Genomic DNA, 16,163 nt, shown 5'->3' on the forward strand with positions numbered 1-16,163 from the left:
ACTACAACTTAGAAAATACTTTGTCTTCTGTCAGCAAACTGCTGCGATACAAGCTCCTGCAGGATCACTGGTTGGACTATGCCCATGACCCTACCCCACAGGTCCCCTCCAGGGGATGTAGACAGTTCCAGTCCTACACAAGTTTTTTGACAAGCAAAAAGCTTGCTCATTTATATCTTGAAAATGAGCAGCTGTGAGGTACCACACCTAGAAGCACCCCTCAAGTCACACTCCAGCTGTTGTAATGTCTTTAGTTTTATATCCTTTCAGATACTGAAAAACAAACATGGCTCCCAAATAGGGTAACTACACAAGTTCTGGCCTATATATTATTTTAGAGGACTCCAACATGCTGCATGAGCTTTTCTTTCCTTCTGAAGACCATGTCCGCCATCACTCTGTCATATGGAATTAAGAGAATGCTGTCAGTTGAAGAACACAGCAACAGTAATAAGTTTTTGTGTTCAAACGCAAGGCAGGTCACTTCAGAGGTCATCCTGGGGGAGCAATATCCCTCATGGAACATCCATTTTAGCCCTGCAGGTAGATATTTCAATTTATCAGTTAACGGATTTTTCCCCCCAAATCATTCAACTCTTCATCCTTCTCATACCTATCAAGATGAGAAGTGGATCATGATGGGGTGATAAGCAATTCTTAGAAGGGTGGGTGGGGCCAGTGTTCTAATTTGTCTTTATGGTCTCTGTGGATGGTTTTGCTGTTTTTAGACACCACCCAGAGTCCTTGATAGGCTACCCATAGACACTCATTTTACATGCTATCATTATTATGTCGAGGGACTATAACATGGAGGCATTACTGATCATTCTGCCAATTCAACACTGAATTGAATGAAACTAATTATTGTGAAACCATTTATCAAACATTCCTCACATTTTCAAAGAGAAGCATTCTAGCCTCTAAAACAAAGTCTGATTGCTGTAAATCCTACCTTCCTACTAACTTCCATTATAAAATTAGAGACATGTTACCAAAAGAGAGGTCCCAAACAGGTTCAGTTAAAAACCTTGAAGAGAAGAGACAGTAGCCAGCCCTGTGACAGTTCACTTATTCACCGATCATTTGAAAATTAGGTGGCTATGACCACTGGTCATATCCCTCACCTTCATGACCACGGGGATGTCTCTCCTGTTACCAAAGTTACTCACCTCTAGACTTTGTCCTCTTCTGCTTTGATCTGGGCATTTTTGCCCCTTTTATTAGGAATTCTATTGCAGTAACACGTTTCACCAGTGGGGGTCAACTCTCAAACTGTACTTCTGTCAGAAAAGCCCTATGAGAGAGGCTTCTGCTTATATAAAACATACTCATTACTGATCTCGGACTTAAAAATTCTCTATTAAAATTCTGTCATCGTCTTCTGTTTCCTCCCTGTGGCATCAATTTATACAGCAGCACTGTGCATTTCAAGTTAAATTTAGATACTTATGGTGAATAGGATATTTCATTATTGGAAGAAAAGTTGTACCTATTTTGACAATCTGAAATTTCTCAAAGTGAAATGTATCCTTTCATAATATAGATGGACCCCCTTGTAAAGGAAATTTGCAACATGAATCATTAACTTAGAAAGATAAACCATAAGCAAAGACTTTCCCACAATCCTTTTTAATAATGACTGTATATTCAATATGATCTCAGTTACATGAACAAATATATATATTCATTGATACAAAGACACAGAAAAATACTTTAAAGAATATTCCCAAAACATTAACAGTAGTTATCTCAGAATGGTGTAATTACAAATGGCTTGCCTTTTGAAATATTTTTTGAATTTTCAAAGTTTTCTTCTTCAACAAATTAGCACTATACTATTATAGACAATAGGTTTAAATATATATATATATATATATGCATATATGCCTTTTATTGTGGTAAAATACGCATATAAAATTTACCATTTTAACCATTTTAAAGTATACAATTGAGTGGCATCAAGTACATTTGCAATGTTGTACAACATCCAGTTCCATAACATTTTTATCACCTCGAGTGGAAATCCTGTACCCATTAAAAGCAGTCACTTCTCATTCAGTCCCTCCCTCAGGCCCCTGGCCACCACGAACACACTGTCTATCTCTGTGGATGTGCTCATTCGCCATATTTTCACATAAACAGAATCATACAGTATATGGCCTTTTGTGCCTGGCTTCTTTCACTTAGCATAATGTTTTCAAGGCTCATCCATGTGTCACCACTTCATTTCTTTTCATGGTTGCACAATATTCCATTGTATGGATATCCCAAATTTGGTTTTCTCCATTTATCTGTTGAGAGGCATTTGGGTCATTTCTATCTTTTGGCTATTATGAATAGTGCTGCTATAAACATTTGTGTACAAATTTTTGTTTCGACATCTGATTTCATTTCTTTGGGGTCTATACCTAGGAGTGGAAATTCCTTGACATACACTTTTTAAAAAATGCTTTTAATTCTACTTTGGCATTCTGTGTTTCAAGTAACCAATGCTTTTTCAGAAATATTAAGGATGACCCTTATGATATCATCCCCACAATAATACCATTCCGTTTGTAATCATTAACTATGGTATATCTTTTTAAAGCCCAAATCATATTCTTTGTATTTAAAAAATCCAATTTTTACTCTTACTCTTTGGGAACAAATTTTTCTTATGCCAGATACTTCCAACTATGAAGAACTAACTGAAAAGGACAGTCTTTCCCTCTTAGCATAGCCATTCTGGCAGTATCTAATTCACTTTCAAATACTTGTATGTTAAAAGTACAAAAATACATGTATTTTTTTGTTGTTGTTACTTTAGCCAGAAAGCATCATTAAATAGACATCAATATTTAAGCCTCGGGAATGTATTAAATATGTAATATACAAGGTATGAGGGTTAATTTTAGCTATAGACAGTGCTTGAAGTGGGGTAGATGATGGTGTACTCTGTGCTTGCTCATATTTATTTAACTACTATTGGATTCTCCCATTTTTCTTTCCCTCCAAATACATGCATACATATTTTTTAAATATACTTTCATGTACATGCCACACATGCATGCAGCTACACATGTGCAAGCCCACACACACCACAACTGTACTTCCAACTCAGTGGTGGCAAGTTAGAGTAGGCATGTTTTTGTAGCTTGGTCATCCCTAGATTTCAGGCCTTTCCACCTGTTATGCCCCCCCCCACTCTACCCCCATCACACACATGGCACCCTGCAATACAGAAAGCAGAAATAAAATTCTAGCTAGAGAAGAAGCCTCAAAACATAAAAAGAACCACTCAAATTTGAATACTTGTTAATAAGGGATATAATTTGGGATCATTTAAAACTAAAATACTGAGGAATGTTTCTATGATACTGATAGACTTCACTTTAAGAAAAATTCAAATAGGTGAACAATGAACTTATAGAAAACAATCAGGAAATTTTAATTCTGTGAAGGTTTTTACACAACCCAACTTCAGTAGGATCAACACTTAATTAATTTTATTTTTCCCCTTAAAAAAACCCTGAATGCCTATGTATTCTGAGAATACTCCAAAAAACCGTGACATACTACAAAACTCAGGAGGAAATCTTTTATCCTACTCTCTATAGAATGTTTTTTAAAGCTCTGGCCTAACAACAGTAATTTATATTGTAGAGATTTTTTTTCCAATGAAGGTTAAGAACTTTATAAATGTCTTATTCTGTATGTGGAAAGCTAACTGGCAGCAGAATAAGTTGTCCAAAGTCTCACAAGGAATCTGAGTAACTCCAAAAATAAAATTCAAGTCCAATTAATCATCAAGATGGTAGTCTGTCCACAAGGCAAAATATCTCAGTTACATGGGAGGTAGTCATTCTAAAAAGTCAATAGAATTAAAACATGTTATACCATAAAGATCCAGTCATGTTACTTATGAGTGTTTATGTGAGAGATGCTAAGTGCATCACTGAATCCCCATTGTTTCATTCTTGTACTTTTTTCTTTATGCTTTGAGTATACTTCTTTTCTCTGCTATTAGACTGAAGGATGATTCATGGTGGAGAGCAAATCTTAGGACTGAAGGATGGTTCATGGTGGAGAGCAAATCTTAGGACTTTTGTATATGTGGCACAGTGCCTCAAATACAGTAGGCATTCAGTGACATATGCACTATTATGTGTGAAATTTCATAAACACACGCTCAGCTATCTCCTCACAATGACCAAAACAAAATCATGGTGAGAACCTTTGAACTTCCTTAAAAACCCAACCCCACATACTAATGAATAAAAAATATGACAAATCTAGGCTACTTCAATCATGACAATGTTCAGAGATCATCATGATATAACCTTAATATTATTTGTTAGCATGGTTAAGTACACAAAATAAGGTAGCCAAGAATGAGTGAACAAGATTTAACTGCAGTTAACAAACACTCTGATCTGTATCCACAGTCTGATTTCCCCTACTGGTGTATTATCCTAACTTTTTGGCTCCTTGCTTCTGAGATGTGTCCTCACAACACCCAATTGCTGGGTGGCAGTTACACTGAAGTACATCAGAATGGAAATAGAAGGAATAAATTCCGATCAGTCCTTCTTACTACTTATTAACAGCTTTTATGAGGGGCTGTGCTAAAGTAATAGGATAAAAATAAACAGCAAATTCAGTTTAAGGACAAAAATGACACATGGCACTTTGCCTTAAAAACAAAAACAAAAACAGAAAAAACCTCCTTCACTGTTATCTCATTGATCAGCTGTGAGGTTTATTTCTCCACCTTACTCTCCTCACCTGCACTACAATAGAGAATGGGCTGAAAGAGTTGCTTCCTGGATCTAATTTTTAACATTTACGCAGGAGTTACCTTCATTTCTCTTTCAAAAATGTCTATACTCTTACCTCCCAGTCCAAATAATCACAGACATCTTCAAAGTTAGTGAGAAGAGACACTGAGCAGAACAGCCGTGGCAGCTCATCCCTTGTCATTGGGGGGAAACGGCTATCTTTAAGGGCACTGTGGAAAACAAAGCAAATATTAAAGCAACTACTTGGTATGAAAAAGTCCCCCTTTCAAATGCAGACAATCATTTGAAAAAGGTAGGAGATTTTTAAAAAATCAGTAAGGTGACAAAGGCGTTAATAATCTGCAAATGTATTCAAGGGCCCCAGAGATTTTAGAAGTCAATTTATTTCATTCAATAGACTGTTTATTAGCCAATCCTGTGATCAAATGTAAAGCACGAATGATCAATTACACTTCCTGTACAGTCATTTCCTGGTCTACTTCCCTGTTACTTGGAGAATCTGAGAATACTTTACTTTTGAGAAGAATAAAACCTAGGCTAGTGGACATTTATGCAAAGACTTCTAGACCTAGGGCCGATGGAAAAAAATGTATATAGTTTTAAAAAAAAGTTCATACCAGGTTGGCCTTTTACCATAGAACAGCACTCAGAGTTCAAAAAAGACCAAAATTTCATTTTCTTCAAGCAAAAGAAATCAAAGAAAATTTAAATAATCATGCAAATTACAGACTAAAAATACAAATATTTCAGGCCCCCCATAAAGGATAATTCAATATATGACTCAAAAATTGTGAAAGTACAGGAAATTGGGCTAATCTAGAAATAAAAGTATGATTAGGAGACCATTAATCACATCAATGGATTTCTGAGTACAACTCTGATTGGATCCTGTAATCAAGGGAAATATACTACAGTGCCAAATTCTAGAAAAACCCCTACTATAAAGGACAAAGATGTTGGAAGACCATAATTCTTCCTGCAATGGAAGAACAGACAGAAAATACATAGACACACACACTCACACAGGCACAGTACATTTCTTGTACTTTTAAAAGAAAACACTTCCTGGTCAAGAAAAACAAACATACCTCTGATTACACTTTATACTAATGGCACTACTGGCATTTGCACCATCAATCTTCAAATTCAAATGTCCTATACAGCAGCCAGGCTTAGAAAATGTTTTCACAGATTAATCCTTAGAAGTTACAAACTTTAGAGCCTACAAACTGCCTGGGTTATAACAAAGTTCCATGGCCTTTAGAAATCATTCAATTCCTTTTTCAGTGACTCCCTCATTGCTGATTTTCTTTTTTCTTTTTTTCATTTTTCCATCCCTTCCTTTGCATTCTAAAACTCACCTATTGTATTGTACAAATAGAACACCTATGTGAGTACTTTCAATGCATTTTGGTGCTCATTCTATTCTACTCTGCAAAGGAAAATGCTTATAGAAAGATATGTTCTATATATAAAGTATAAATTTTTTCCCATACCAGGAGCCAAGATTAACCAAGAAAATCAGGACATCTGTGACAATTCATACTCTGAGAACAGCATTTGCCCATTTTATGATTTAACAATATAAATTTTACTACAGTTTGGCCTCTTTTATTTTCCTATTGGCAAATAAAGTTTTAAAAAGCATTTTCAAATTCTCATTCAAAGCCAAGATAAAGACATATATGTGTGTGTATAACCAACACTCCCTTTCCTAACAAACACACATATTGAATAGAAATTCTAAAACAGAAGAATCCCATCCACAAAAACCAAAAGGCCAATCACACTTTCAGTCTTCTTGCTAAAAAGAAAAAAAGAGAGAGGGGGTAAAAGCCTTATATACATTGGAATAACATAAAATATAATTTTTTTGGATTATAGATTTTTATTGTGGTAAAATAACTATTTTTAAGGGTACAGTTCTGTGTAATTAAGTTCATTGATGGCTCACCACCATCCATCTCCAGAACTCTTAGCATATTGCACAACTGAAACATAGTATCCATCCAATACTAACGCCGGCTCCTCCTTCCTTCCAGCCTCTGGCAAAAATGTAATTTGCACACACTTTTCCATTTTCAAGTAATTAGGATAATATAGTCACTAATGTTTTTGATATATAATAGCTTATGGAGATGTAGTTGACACACCAATAAAATTCACCCATTAACATATACAATTTAATGTTTTTTAGCATATTCACAGAGTTACACAACCATCACCATCATTCTAATTTTAAAACATTTTGTCACACCAAAAAGAAGCCCCATACCCATTAACAGCCAGTCTCCATTTTTCCCTCCTTCCAGCTCCTCACAAGCATTACTCTCGGTCTATGGATTTGCCTATTCTGGATATTTCATAGCAGTGTAGTCCTACAAATATGGCTACACTGACTTTGAGCATAATGTTTTGGAGGTTTCATCCATGCTGTAGCATGTATCAATACTTCATCTTTTCAACTGCCTAATATTTCAATGGTGTGGCTCTATCACATTTTGTGATCTGTTGATCTGTTGAGAAACATTTGAGTTGTTTCCACTTTGGGACTACTATAAATAATGCAGCTATATTCATGCATGTATGAGTTTCTGTGTGGACATATGTATTCATTTCTCTTGGGTAGATACCTAAAAGCTGAATTGCTGGGTCATTTGGTAATTCTATGTTTAACTTTTTAAGGAACTGATAAACTATTTCCCACAGTGGCTGTACCATTCTACGTTGCCACCAGCAATGTGTGAGCGAGTTCCAATTTCTCCACATCCTTACCAACCCTTGATATTTTTTCCAACCTTTGATATTGTCTGCCTTTTATTTTTTTATTTTTTATTTTTTTTTTTTAAGATTTTATTTATTTATTCATGATAGTCACAGAGAGAGAGAGAGGCAGAGACACAGGCAGAGGGAGAAGCAGGCTCCATGCACCGGGAGCCCGATGTGGGATTCGATCCCGGGTCTCCAGGATCGCGCCCTGGGCCAAAGGCAGGCGCCAAACCGCTGCGCCACCCAGGGATCCCATGTCTGCCTTTTAAATTATAGTGCTAAACTTCCTTTAATGAAGAGATTTATAAAAACCTCTCTCTCACTTTTACATTAAAACAATACACATCCTGAAGTTGCCAGACAGTTAATTTCTCAATGTTTGGAGGAAAGGTATTTTGTTTACTTTTTTCCCTAGCAAACCAAGGAAAGGTAAATTTTAGCTTAGTGCAATTCACACTATTTCAAATCAATGAAATTTTCAAGTACCTAAAATGTAACTCTCATGATACAGAGCCTTGTTGTTCAATCATTCTGGGCTTTAAAAAAAAAAAAAAGGTTAGAACAATGAATAAGTGGGAGAATATTAACATGGTTAATAGGAGAAACTGACAATCCTGCCTCGCCATACCAGGACTCAAATGTATTAACTTCAAAACTGAAATAGTGAAGGTACATTAGTCATGATGGAAACAGTCTGATTTTACAGAAAGTCATTCAAACAAGATTTTTATTTCGGGCATTTTTTGGTAACTCTAACTTTTCATTAAATTCATGAGCATAGAAAAATTCCAAAAGGTAGGAAGCCCTCAGTATTTCTAAATGCAAATTCCTAGGGGGAAAGAACTAGCAAGGAAAGCCTAGCAAGTATTTCAGGGATTATAAAATAGACAAAAAATACAGCTAGAGACTGACCTCCAGAGCTGTTAGGTTGTTATGCATAGCTGATAAAAAAAAAAAAACAAGAGGATTCAGCCTCCCTTGGCCCTGCTCTCTTTAGCATATAGAATCTGCAATGTGGAAGCTGAAACTTTGGAGGGGCTATGCCATCCAGAGTTGGGAAGTGACTTGGTCAAGATGACCCAGCAAGTTAGTGACACAGGTGGGGATACAACACCAATTCTCTATTCTTTGACTCAAGCCCAAAAGACCTTCTAGGATCACACTTTTGTTGTCACCTTTGAATGGATTTGTCTTTTTTTTTTAATTTTAAAAGTAAATGCTTGCCTTACTTGGCAATTCTGATCTCATACCTGTAGTGCCTCTGCCTAAAGAAGATGGATAATAACTTAATAGCATTCATTAGTAGCCAAAGGGTAAAGATAGACTAGACTATCTGTCTAAGGAAAATCTACAGGAGCAGAAAGGATTTTAAAATATTAATATTATCCATGGAAAACATTTTATACCAACGTGGTATCTGGCAATTTAAATTCTAGGCAGCCTAAGAAACTGACAAACAAGGAGATCTTGTATTAAATTTATATGACGTTCTCTTTCCTACAATAGGAAACCATGTTCTAATGTTTAAATATTGCTGAAGGGTGGGGGCGCCTGGGTGGCTCAATCAGCTGAGTGTCTGAGTCTTCATTTCGGCTCAGTTCACGAGCTTCATGATCTCAGGGCCGTAGGATCAAGCCCTCCTGTGTGGGGCTTTGTACTCACTGGGGAGTCTGCTAGGGATTCTCTCCCTCCCTCTCCCTTTGCCCCTCCCCCTTCTAAAAAATAATATAAATAAATAAATAAATAAATAAATAAATAAATAAATAAATAAGACTGGGGGGACCTACTTACATACAAAAGCAGCCAGCTGCTCCCTCACCCATGTGATGGATGGGTAAGGTTTAAACAACAGTTTAATTCACATACCAAATTCAAATATATTCAATTCAAATTGGCACCTCACCAAGAATATATTTTACCTAATTGAAAAGCAACATTAACATCTGTCAAAGTTAATATCTAATGTTAAGTAGCTCTTTAATGAAAATGAACATTTAAAAAAGGGAATTAGGACTTTAGCTATCAAAGAATCAAAATTGGTGACAATGCCTGGAAACTATTAAAAAAAAAACCCAGCTGAAAACAGACGAAACTTTAGCTCTTATAAGGCTCATCATAAATGATATAGCATGGAACAGCAATGATGTAAGTGAACCTAGCTGCTTTGCCATTTACTCACTCATTCCTTCATTTCTTCACTTTCTAAAACGTGGATGACTTTAATCAGTTAACCAGTGGAAAGTTACCAAACTGAGAAGGGCTTCAGGTTATAGGCCACCATTTTTCAGGACAAAGCAACAATTAAAACCAAAATTAAAAATCCCTTTTTGGGGGACATCTGGGTGGTTCAGTTGATTAAGTGTCCAACTCTTGATTTTGGCTTAGGTCATGATCGCAGGGACCTGGGATCAAGCTCTGCAATGGGCTCCCGATCAGGGCATAGTCGGCTTGAGATTCTCTCCTTCTCTCTCTCTCTCCCTCTGTTCCTCCCCCTTCCTGCATACTCTCTCTAAATCAGAAGATAAAATCTTTTTTTAAAAAAATCCCAGTTTAGATAGGTGAAGAAAAGCAAATCCAGCATCCATGAATCTAAAGTTTAAAAAAACAGTGTTTTTCATGAGAGGTTTCAATCATCTGGAAACTCTGCCATCCATCATCAGAGATTCTGGAACAGAATGTACACATGGCATGTCTGAATTCCAGAAACTTAGAATGCTAGAATCCTAAACCCAAATCTGAAAAATTATCCGTAACCTCTCCTTCACATTAAGTAGTGATTTTAGCTTCCCATTATGAAAAAAAAGGGGAGTATAAAACAGAATGCAAAACAGTGACCATTTATCAAACACAAGGGTAGAGAAGAGCAACAAAGGACATGACTACATTAGGTTAAGAAAGGAAGAAGAGGACCCTATTTTGGTGAGTGAGGGCAGTGATCCAGAAGGAAATTTTCAATTGTAAGCCAGATTTAAAATGTTCCATAATTGGGGGATGTTTTTCCCCCTTAGAGTAATAAATACAACCTACTCAGTGCTGGATGCATATAAACATTAAAATGTACTGATTTTAATATATATTTCAAAATGTGCAATATGATGGGGAGTTTATGGGGACTGGAGGAAAGAACTAAAGCATGGAGGGACGCCTGGGTGGCTCAGTGGTTGAGTGTCTTGCTTTGGCTCAGGTCCTGGGATCGAGTCCCGCATCAGGCTCCCCATGGGGAGCCTGCTTCTCCCTCTGCCTATGTCTCTGCCTCTCTCTTTCTGTCTCTCATGAATAAATAAATAAAATCTTTTTTAAAAAAAAGAACTAAGGCATGGAACAAAAGGAAGGGAAAGAGAGCAGGGGACAGAAAAAGAGGAAGGGCACAAATATGAAGAAATAAAAGATGGAGAGGAAGAGAAAACAAGAAATGAGAAAAGCAAGTGGGAGGCAAAAAGAAAAAGGGGAAAAATAGAGACACACTCACAAAAAGACAAAAAGAGAAAGCAAGGAAGAGTAAAGGTTAGGAGGGAGGGGGAGCAAAAGTGCAGTAGGTCCTGCAGATTTTCATATGTACTATTTGGCTCCTATCCTCTGGGATTAGGCTTTAGAGTGTTCTTGTCCACTGCCCTCTGACTAGCTTCAACTTCTTGAATTGCTCTAATCTCAAGCTCTTAAAAGCCTTTATTCTCAGAGAGCGTTACAGCTGCCCACCAGGAGGGAAGAATACTCCCTGGGCTGCACACTGTGATGACCATAGCAATATTGTCAAGAATCTGTGTCTTCACCAGGCAAGTTCTTACCTTGCCTTTAAATTGGGAGAATGGGTTGTGGGTCTGCTTTAATGGAGCACAATTAAGACTGGAAAATACAAGATGCACAAAGAAACAGATGGCTATGTGTTTAGTGTGGATGGCAGGTGTTCCTCATTTCCCTCCAAATAATGTCCACATAATGCTCTGTCTGCAGATTTTTCTTGATTTATTCTATCTTGCTTTTAGAAATGAACTACTAGGAACAGTTTTTGTTTTATTTTTTTGGATGAAAAGCTACTGAGTATAATGAACATAATTTAATTTTCTCTTTATGACCCTGGTTCATCTTTTTTTATTGAAGTATAGTTGACAGGCAATATAATATTAGTTTAAGGTGTACAACATAGTGATTTGACATTTGTAAACACTGCAATGATCACCATAGTCAATCTAGTTAACATCTGTCACTATACAAAGTTACTACAATATTATTTACTATATGCCCCTTGCTGTATGTTACATCCCGCAACTCATTTTCTAACCGGAAATTTGCGCTTCTGGATCCTCTTCACCCATTTCACCCTTGCTCAACCCCCCACTCCCCTCTGGTAACCACCAAAATGTTCTCTGTTTCTATGATTCTGTGTTTTGTTTTGTTTGTTTTCATTTTGTTTCTTAGACTCCAGATATATGAAATCATACGGTATTTGTATTTCTCTCTCATAGCACTATACCCCTAAGGTTCATTCATGTCGCACAAATGGTAAGATTTCATTCTTTTTAAGATTTTGTTCTTTTTATGGTTGAGTAGTATTCGTGTGTGTGTGTGTGTGTGTGTGTGTGTGTGTGTGACATCTTCCTAATTTATTCATCCATTGATAGATACTTACTTAGGATGTTTCCCTATCTTGGCTATTGTAAATAGTGTTGCAATGAACATAGGGGTGCATATATCTTTTTGAATTAGTGTTTCTATTTTCTTCAGATAGGTATCCAGTAGTAGAGGGATGCCTGGGTAGCTCACTGGTTGAGTGTCTGTCCTCAACTTGGAGAGTGATCCCAGGGTTCTAGTATCAAGTCTTCCATTGGGCTCCCTGCAGTAAGCCTGCTTCTCCCTCTGCCTATGTCTCTGTCTCTGTGTCTCTCATAAATAAATAAATAAATAAATAAATAAATAAATAAATAAATAAAATCTTTAAAAAAATGAAAGATACCCAGTAGTAGAATTGCTGGATCACATGGTAACTACTTTTAAATATTTGAGGAACTTCCATACTGCTTTCCATAATGTCTACACCAATGTACATTCCCATCAACAGTGCCCAAGGGTTCCTTTTGCTACACATCTTCACCAACATATATTATTTCTTGGCTTTTAAAATGTTTTTTTGATAAGAGCCATTCTGATAGGTGTAAGGTGATATCTCATTATGGTTGTAATTTGCATCCCCCCGATGATTAGTGATGCAGGGCATCTTTTCTTTTCTTTTTTTTTTTTTAAGATTTTTATTCATTTACCCATAACAGACACAGAGAGAGAGAGAGAGAGAGAGGCAGAGAGTGAAGCAGGTTCCATGCAGGGCGCCCGACGCAGGACTCGATCCCGAGTCTCCAGGATCATGCCCCAGGCTGAAGGCGGCACTAAACCGCTGAGCCACCGGGGCTGCCCTAGGGCATCTTTTCATGTCTTTTGGTCATGTGTACACCTTCTTTGGGAAAATGTATATTCATATCCTCCGTTCATTCCTTAAAAGGACATTTGTGGTTGTATTGTGTTGTATCAAGTTCTTTATATATTTTGGATATTAACCCTTTATCAGATATATGGTTTGCAAATTTCTTTCCCCGTTCAGTAGGTTGCCTTTTTGTTTTGTTGATGCTTTCTTTTGCTGTGCAGGAGCTTTTGATATAGTCCCATTTGTTTATTTTTGCCTTTGCTTCCCTTGCTTTTGGAGTCAGAGCCAAAAAACAAACCCCATCACTAAGACTGATGTTAGAGAGCTTACCACCTATGTTTTCTTCTAGAAGTTTCATGGTTTCAGGTCTTATATTCAAGTCTTTAATTTATTTTGAATTAATTTCCATAAATGGTATAAGATATTGGTCCAGTTTCATCCTTTTGCATGTGACTGTCATGTTTCCCCAACGCCATTTATTGAAGACACTGTCCTTTCCCCATTGTATATTCTTGCCTCCTTTGTCATAGATTACCATACATGCACGAGTTTATTTCTGGGTTCTCTATTCTGTTCCATTGATCTTTGTGTCTGTTTTTATGCTAACACCATACTGTTTTAATTACTATGACTTTGTGGTATAGTTTGAAATCTCGGAGCGTGATACCTCTGGCTTTGTTTTTCTTCCTCAAAACTATTTTGGCTACTCAGGGTTTTCTGTAGTTTCATATAAACTTTAGAATGATTCTAGTTCTGTGAAAAATGCCATTGGAAGTTTGATAAGAATTGCATTGAATCTGAAGATTGCTTTGGCTTGTATGGGCATTTTAACAACATTAAATCTTCCAATCTATGAGCACTCCTTCTTTGTGTCTTTTTCAACTTCTTTCATTAATGTTTTATGGTTTTTAGTGCACAGGTCTTTCACCTCCTTGGTTAAATTTATTCCTAAGTATTTTATTCTTTTTGATATGATCATAAATGAGATTGGTGTTTTTTAAAGATTTTATTTATTTATTCATGAGAGACACAGAGAGAGAGAGAAGCAGAGACACAGGCAGAGCAAGAAGCAGGCTCCATGCAGGGAGCCTGATGTGGGAATCGATCCTGGGACTCCAGAATCAGGCCCTGGGCCAAAGGCAGGCACTAAACCACTGAGCCACCCAGGGATCCCCTTGATTTATCTTTCTGATAGCTTGTTATGAGTGTACAGAAACAGAACCAATTTTTGCATATTAAGTTTGTATTCTGCAACTTCATGGAATTCACTTCTTACTTCTGTTTTTGTTGTGGAATCTTTTGGATTTTCTATATACAGTATCATGTTATCTGCAAATAGTGACAGCTTTACTTATTCCTTTCCAATTTGTATGCCTTTTATTTCTTTCTCTTGTTGAATTGCTGTAGCTAGGATTTCCAATACTGTGTTGATAAAAATGGGTAGAGTAGGCATCCTTGACTTGTTCCTGATCTTAGAGGGAAAGCTTTCAGCTTTTCACCATTGAGTATTATATTAGCTGAGGTCTGTCAGATACGGACTTTATTACATTGAGGGTATGCTTCCTCTATGCCCGTTTTGTTGAGGCTTTATTATAAATGGATGCTAAACTTTGTCAAATGCTTTTTCTGCATCTTTTGAGATAATCATGTTTTTCATCTTTCACCCTGTTAATGTGGTGTATTATACTGATTTGCAGATGTTGAACTGGAATAAATCCCACTTGATTATGGTATAGGATTATTTCAACATACTGCTATAGTCAGTTTGCTAATATTTTGTTAAGGATTTTTTATACCTATGTTCATCATGTTCATCAGGGATATTAGCCTGGAATTCTTTTTTGGGGTGTCCTTGTCTTGTTTTGGTATCGGGGTAATCCTGGCCTCATAAAATGAGTTTGGAAACATTTCTTCCTTTTCAATTTCTGGAAGAGTCTGAGGAGGTCAGATATTAAATTTTCTTTGAATGTTTGGTAGAATTCACCAGTGAAGCTGCCTGGTCCTACACTTGATTTGTTGGGAGGGTTTTGATTACTGGTTTGATCTCCTTACTTGTAATCTAGGAATCTGTCTATTCAGATGTCCTAGTTTTTCATGATTCCACCCTAGAAGATTATACATTTCTAGGAATTGATCCATTTCTTCTAGATCGTCCAGCTTATTGGTATATACTTGTTTATAGCAGTCTCTTGGGGTCCTTTGTATTTCTGTGGTATGTTGTAATTCCTCTTTTGCTTCTGATTTTATTTATCTGAGCTCTTTTTTTTTCTTGGTGAGTCCAGCTAAAAGTTTTCCAATTTTGATTTTTCAAAGAAGCACCTCTTAGTTTCACTGACCTTTCTTATTGTCTCTTTGTCTGTTTCATTTATTTCTGCTCTGATCTTTATTATTTCCTTCCTTCTACTGACTTTGGGCTTCCTTTGTTTTTCTTTTTCTAGTTCTTTTAGGTGTAATTAAATTATTTACTTTGAGACTTCTTATATATTTTTGATGTAGCCCTGTACAGCCATAAACTTCCCTCTTAGAACTGCTTTTGCTGCATTTCATAGACTTTGGTATGTTGCATTTCTATTTTCATGTAATAGTCAAGACCTTGTATCCTGGAGTCAGATATACCTGCATGTGGATCCTGGCTCCATTGATTACTAGCTGTGTGACATCTGTGCAAGTCTCTTAACCTTATAAGCCTTAATTTCATCATCTATAAAATGGGGGTGATAATACTACAGAGCTACTGTGACGAGTAAATAAAATAATACCTGCATAATTACCTCGTATACACTATGTTCAATAAGTAGTGGATGTCAAAGAACTTTCACTGTAAGTTTATGTCTACAGAACTGTCCCTATATCATAGCTTGGGGAAAAGAAAGGGAACCCCAAGAATAAGAATGACTCTTCAACATTGATACAGGGGAATCTAAACAAGTTATCTTCTCTAGGAATTAAATGAGGCCATCTCAAGGGATAATGGTTACTCTTCCAGGTATGGTCTTTTTGAGGAGCCTTAATTTGATTTTCCTTCATTTTCAAAATATATTAAGTACCTACCATATGCTTTTTATCATGTCAAGAGCCATGAGGATATAAGAAAAGATTAAAAAATAATATATGGGTATGTATAAAAGACTTATTAAAGGGATGCCTGGGTGGCTCAGCAGTTGAGTGTCTGCTTTCGGCTCAGGGTGTAATCCTGGGGTCCG

The 16,163-nt window shown here is 36.6% G+C and overlaps 1 protein-coding gene across 2 annotated transcripts in view; it reads right to left on the bottom strand.

The window, feature by feature from the left end:
• AMMECR1 (AMMECR nuclear protein 1) overlaps nucleotides 1-16,163 on the bottom strand; it is a 232,220-nt gene that overhangs the window by 17,820 nt on the left and 198,237 nt on the right. For both annotated transcript variants that reach the window (XM_038588072.1, XM_038588071.1), the window contains one exon: nucleotides 4,873-4,987. In XM_038588072.1, coding sequence (XP_038444000.1) covers nucleotides 4,873-4,987 — 115 coding nt within the window. The remainder of the gene's footprint in view (nucleotides 1-4,872; nucleotides 4,988-16,163) is intronic.

The sequence above is a fragment of the Canis lupus genome, chromosome X (assembly GCF_011100685.1).
Source record: "Canis lupus familiaris isolate Mischka breed German Shepherd chromosome X, alternate assembly UU_Cfam_GSD_1.0, whole genome shotgun sequence".
NCBI classification, from domain to species: domain Eukaryota; kingdom Metazoa; phylum Chordata; class Mammalia; order Carnivora; family Canidae; genus Canis; species Canis lupus.